The sequence below is a fragment of the Cebus imitator genome, unplaced genomic scaffold (assembly GCF_001604975.1).
Source record: "Cebus imitator isolate Cc_AM_T3 unplaced genomic scaffold, Cebus_imitator-1.0 Scaffold469, whole genome shotgun sequence".
NCBI classification, from domain to species: Eukaryota; Metazoa; Chordata; class Mammalia; order Primates; family Cebidae; genus Cebus; species Cebus imitator.
In genome coordinates this window covers 600,991-606,851 of record NW_016107784.1, presented here as the reverse complement: position 1 = coordinate 606,851, position 5,861 = coordinate 600,991, and the positions used below count along the sequence as shown (strand labels likewise).

The 5,861-nt window shown below is 45.9% G+C and overlaps 1 protein-coding gene across 1 annotated transcript in view; it reads right to left on the bottom strand.

The window, feature by feature from the left end:
- The window catches only part of FOXJ2 (forkhead box J2), a 22,666-nt gene that overhangs the window by 7,678 nt on the left and 9,127 nt on the right, over positions 1 to 5,861 (bottom strand). Inside the window, exons 3-6 of the mRNA XM_017512304.2 lie at positions 4,767 to 4,841; positions 3,439 to 3,507; positions 3,118 to 3,258; positions 2,236 to 2,434 (exon numbers count right to left, since the gene is read on the bottom strand). Of these exons, the coding sequence (XP_017367793.1) occupies positions 2,236 to 2,434; positions 3,118 to 3,258; positions 3,439 to 3,507; positions 4,767 to 4,841 (484 nt within the window). The remainder of the gene's footprint in view (positions 1 to 2,235; positions 2,435 to 3,117; positions 3,259 to 3,438; positions 3,508 to 4,766; positions 4,842 to 5,861) is intronic.

The following is a 5,861-nucleotide window of genomic DNA, read 5'->3' as shown; positions in this document are numbered from 1 at the left end:
AGCAAGGATCCCTGTGGCCCTCCTGGCAGGTACAAGATATAAGAGGGCACTTAGATTAGAGGAGGGCCCTGACAGTGTGGAAACCACTGAAATCTTACTAAAAAGCTCAGTGTGCAGCTTTTAATGCTACTTCTCAGAGATTTGGGTGTAGGCCTGAAATCAGTTTCCCAGCAGGTGAACTTTAAAAAGGAAGCCATCCCTGGTCATCTAGTGTTTAGGGGAAGAAAAAAAAAGAAATTAGAAACAAAACAAAGCCATTGGTCATCTACCATCTCCTCTTCCATATTTCCTCTACACTCTGCTACTGCCAACTCCGTCCTGTATTCTCTACAAACAAATGCAGCTTGACTGAGGAGCAGAGATGGGACGGAGTTATTTCTCAAGCAGACAGGGAGGAACAAAAGTCTAAGCCTAGGGTCTTTCAGTCACAATAAAACTTGAGTGAACGCTAGCCTGTCCTCACTCGATCTAATTTTTTACTTTATTTTACTTTATTTTTTACTTTATTTCTGACAGTTTCTTGAGTTCCTACCTCCAATCAACCAACCACCTGGGTTGGATTTATTTCTCAAGCAAATGCTACAGTCTTGGAACACAAGTCTAGAAATTGATCCCCTGGGATATACAAGAAGAAATTCATGAAAATTAAGATAAGTTTTCCAAAAAGTGACTCCTAACCAGTTTTTATCATTCCATTCAGCCCCTGCTGCCAATGAAGAGCCACTGCACAGAACAAGAAGGTCCAATTCCTCACCTGAAGTCAACCTCACAACCTTAGAAGTCTCTACGCTATTTAAAAAATGCACACACAAGAACTGCAGAGGGATGAACCAGATGTTCTCTCAAGAGGCTTCCCAATAAAAACTTTAATTCATTCTCACATGATAATTAGGGAAATGTGCAGGGACAAGATACTAGCTGATATTAAGAATGTATAGTCAATTATGTTAGGAGTGATAATGTCATAGTACACAACCAAAAGAAAAGTCATCATTTAGGGATATATATCAAAATTGTATTTATGGGTGGAATGCCATGGTATATGTGAATTCCATTAGATTACTCCAATTTTTAGAAGGTTCAGTGGTAAACAAAACAAGCCTAGTAAAATACTAATAACTGTTAATGTTAGGTGATGGAACACAGGGCTTTCTTATATTTTTCTCCACACTTTTGCGTATGTTGGCAATTTTTCACAGTAAAAGTAACATAAATATAAATACACTGAAATGTCAAATTTTTCACAATGAAACGCAGGGATTCCTGGGGAGCGGGTACTGCTACTGCTACTGCCCCCTAGTGGTCATCCTCCAAATGACTCGCTTGCAGTCATAAAATCATTGCCATTAGTTCTGGAAGGGGCAATCCTCCAACTGACTTTCTGAGGCAAATAACCTAGCTTGCCTCCTGAAACAGCTGTATTTGCACAAGGACAGATGAGCTCGCTCAGCTCCAAACAGTTTTATTTCATGAAATATTTCCTCTGAGTAGTGATATCTCTCTTTTTGTTAAAAACAAGAAATATGGGCCAGGCGCAGTGGCTCACACCTGTAATCCCAGCATTTTGGGAGGCCGAGGAGGGCTGATCATCTGAGGTCAGGAATTCGAGACCAGCCTGGCTAACATGGTGAAATCCCATCGGTACCAAAAAAATACAAAAATTAGCTGGGCATGGTAGTGGGCACCTGTAATCCCAACTACTCAGAAGGCTGAGAGTAGTGGAGGAAGTGGAGGTTACAGTGAACCAAGATCTCGACGCTGCTCTCCAGCCTGGGCAAAAAACAGCAAAACTCTGCCGAAAAGAAATAAAAGAAAAGAACTGAAAAGAAAAGAAGAAAGAAATATGGCCCGGCACGATGGCTCACACCTGTAATCCCAGCACCTTGGGAGGCCAAGGCGGGTGAATGCCTTGAGGTCAGGAGTTCAAGACCAGCCCGGCCAACATGGTGAAACCCTGTCTCTTCTAAAATTACAAAAATTAGCCGGGCTTAGTGGCACGTGCCTGTACTGCCAGCTACTTGGGAGGTTGAAGTGAAAGAATCACTTGAACCCAGGAGCCAGAGGTTGCAGTGAGCCATGATTGCGCCACTGCACTCCAGGCTGGTCAACAGAGTGAGACCCTGTCACACACACATAAAAATTAAAATTAAAAAACAAGAGAAAAAAAGGAAATATCACCATTTGTTCAACAAGATAAAAAAAGTCTCCACGCACCCATCCCAACTCCAGACTCACCGTGCTGAGAGGAGGAAGAGGACTTCTCCAGCATGGATTTATAGAGGTTGCGGAAGGACCAGCTTAGATCCTGAAAGTTGATCTCTGAGTAGGAGAATTTAAAGTCATGGTTGGTGTTATAGAGGGGAGGAGGACCCTCAGCACTTTCTCGGCCTGAAGCCCCTGCTGCCACTGCTCCGTCATCCACAGATCCTGTGCCCTGCAAAAACAGGTAAGAAATGCCTGAGCTGAGGCACCAATACAACCCTCAGTGGTCAGCAGGCTCTCCTGCCTGTCCTCTTACCCTCTCCTAGCTCTTCACTAACCCAGCATCATTCTCTCCTTCTTTTCTCATTGGCTCTTATCTGGAATCTACCCTCTTTCTCTCCTCAGTCTCCATTTCTTCTTTCTGTTTGTTTGTTTCTGAGGCAGGGCGTCACTCCGTCACCCAGGCTGGAGTGTGATGGCATGATTTCAGCTCACTGCAACCTCCACCTCCCGGGTTCAAGTGATTCTCGTGCCTCAGCCTCCCAAGTAGCAGGGACTACAGCTGCAAGCCACCATGCCCAGCTAATTTTTGTATTTTTAGTAGAGATGGGTTTTTGTCATATTGGCTAGGCTGGTCTCAAGCCCCTGGATTCAATGATCCACCTGCCTCGACCTCTCAAAGTGTTGGGATTACAGGCATGAGTCACTGCATCCAGCCTTTTTTTCCCGATCTTTCTCAGAGTTCTGCTATGCTTTTCTCTCTATTTCTCTATTTCCCTCTTTTGCTTTCCCCTTCTTTCTCAATTTACCTGCCTCATATATCACAGATACTCAATACATAATTCTGAATGAACAGGGAGACATATGAATCTATTCACCACCCATCCCATGACCCCTGCCGTATCTGCTTCCTACCTGGCTGTAGCTAGCAATAGATGCGGGGCTCTGAAGTGACATCTGCGGATTCCCCTCGGGAGGCAACGAGGCTTCTCCACTCCCTGGAATGCCGCCCCGTGGGCTCTTGCTTGCCTCTTGTTCTGGTGAGTCTTGGGACAGCTGAGGGTTGTAAAGAAAAAGAAATCTATAAGCAGAGGCACAACATCCTCCCAAGACCCATGGTTTCCCTCTGCTGGTATTCCTTCCACCTTTGCCTCTGAAAGGACTGAACGTTCACAAGAGAAGGTGGAAGGAGCAGCTGGCTCAGATGCGGCATCTCCCCATGAGCTGGGAACTTACGTCATCATCTGGAGGGTGTCTTCTCTTTCGGGAAATGTCAGGGCAGGTGTCAATTGTCCAGTAGGAACCCTGGAAGGAGATCCCATCCCCACAGAGAACAAAATCATTACATTCAGAACCTCCCAGGGTTCTGGGTGCTAACGAAGAGCAAATTTGTCCTAGAAACTCACTGAGTATGCCAGAGGTACTCGCGTGGCCCAAACACAGGCCTCGACTGCTTTGGAGGGGCAGAACAATGGCATCTAGCTGAAAGAGCTGAAAATGTCCAGACACAGCCCCTCCCTTCCCTTCTGACCTGAGGCAAAACTTGCTTGGACTTTAGCATCCACATCTGTCAAATGGAGAGAATGATCCATCCCTTCTCTTTTATGGGGGAAATGCCAGGGACTTTTGTTTAGAGACATTTCTACAAAGGTTATTAAGTCTACCTTTTACATCTAGGAAAAAAGAGTGTCACAGAAAAAAGAGGGAGCAGGAAAGTCAACTTTACCCTAAGTATTTCTTTTTTTTTGACATGGAGTTTCGCTCTTCTTACCCAGGCTGGAGTACAGTGGCGTGATCTCAGCTCACCGCAACCTCCGCCTCCTGGGTTCAGGCAATTCTCCTGCCTCAGCCTCCCGAGTAGCTGGGACTACAAGCGTGCGCCACCATGCCCACCTAATTTTTGTATTTTTAGCAGAGACGGGGTTTCACCATGTTGACCAGGATGGTCTCGATCTCTTGACCTCATGATCCACCGGCCTCAGCTTCCCAAAGTGCTGGGATTACGGGCGTGAGCCACCACGCCCGGCCTCTATTTTTTTAAGAAAAGATTTCAGTCTTTTTCCTTTTTTTTCTTTCTGAGATGGAGTTTCACTCTTGTTGTCCAGGCTGGAGTGCAATGGAGCAATCTCAGCTCACTGCAACCTCTGCCTCCCAGGTTCAAGCAATTTTCCTGCCTCAGCCTCCCAAGTAGCTGGGATAACAGGCATGCGCCATCACACCCGGCTAATTTTTTGTATTTTTAGTGAAGACAAGGTCTTACACCATGCTGGCCAGGCTAGTTTCGAACTCCTGACCTCAGATGATCCACCTGCCTCAGCCACCCAAACTGCTGGGATTACAGGCATGAGCCACCACCCCCGGCCTCACGGTCTTTCTTAGTCACCGATTCTACTAGGGGCCCACAAGCTTGACAACCAAGCTCTTCCTCTGAGAAAAAAAAAGATGCTTCTCTAATTAGCATGATTTCCTCTTCTGGATAATTAAAACAGCCACAGGACTCTGGACTATCAACTACTTCACTCTCCTTCCTGCTCCTCCCCTCAATGCTTACAGTAGTATCTCACCTTCCCAGGGTCATCCCGAGGTCTGGGCACCTTCCGGAAGCACTTGTTGAGAGAAAGGTTGTGCCGTATTGAATTCTGGGGATGCAGAGAAGCGAGTTAGACCTGAGCATTGTGCAGAGCAGAAAATTTTCCAACAGAACACAGAGGGACACACAAAAAACATAATACACCATGGAGTTCAAGTATCAGGGTAAATTTAGCACCTCTTAAGTACACTGATGGAGGGAATTATGCATCAAATAGCAAAGAGCAAAGAGATAAGAAAAATGCAGGCCTGGCGCAGTGGCTCACATCTGTAATCCCAGCACTCTGGGAGGCTGAGACGGGCAGATCACCTGAGGTTGGGAGTTCGAGACCACCCCGACCACCATGGTAAAACTCTGTCTCTACTAAGAATATAAAATTAGCCAGGCGTGGTAGCACAAGCCTGTGATCCCAGTTACTCAGGAGGCTGAGGTAGGAGAATAGCTTGAACCCAGGAGGCAGAGGCTGCGGTAAGATGAGAGATCGCACCATTGCACTCCAGCCTGGGCAACAAGAGCGAAACTCCATAAACAAGAGAAGGAGAGAAAGAGAGACAAGACAGAGACAGAGACAGAGACAGGGAGGGCAGGAAGGAAGGAAGGAAGGAAGGAAGGAAGGAAGGAAGGAAGGAAGGAAGGAAGGAGCGAGCAGAGATTAAGTTGATGGGAGGGAAAAGCTATAAATTTGATTACTACCACTTCTGAAAAACTGATTATATAGTTTTTCAATCTTTCTAGCCAACTGACAAGTATACAAATGCCTCACAATCACATCTGCCCAGTTCTCCAGTCTACCCTGACACCAAAAGAACAATGCTTTACAACTATTTATATAAATTATGAATGAAAAAAAACACAGATCACTTTCATTTTCTCAATAGCTCATAGAATGTTCACATTTGAAGGAAAGAAACATTGTATAAGAGTGCTGGGGCCGGGCATGGTGGCTCACACCTGTAAGCCCAGCACTTTGGGAGGCCGAGGTGGGCGGATCACCAGAGGTCGCGAGTTCGAGACCAGCCCTTCCAACATGGAGAAACCCCGTCTCTACTAAAAATATAAAATTAGCTGG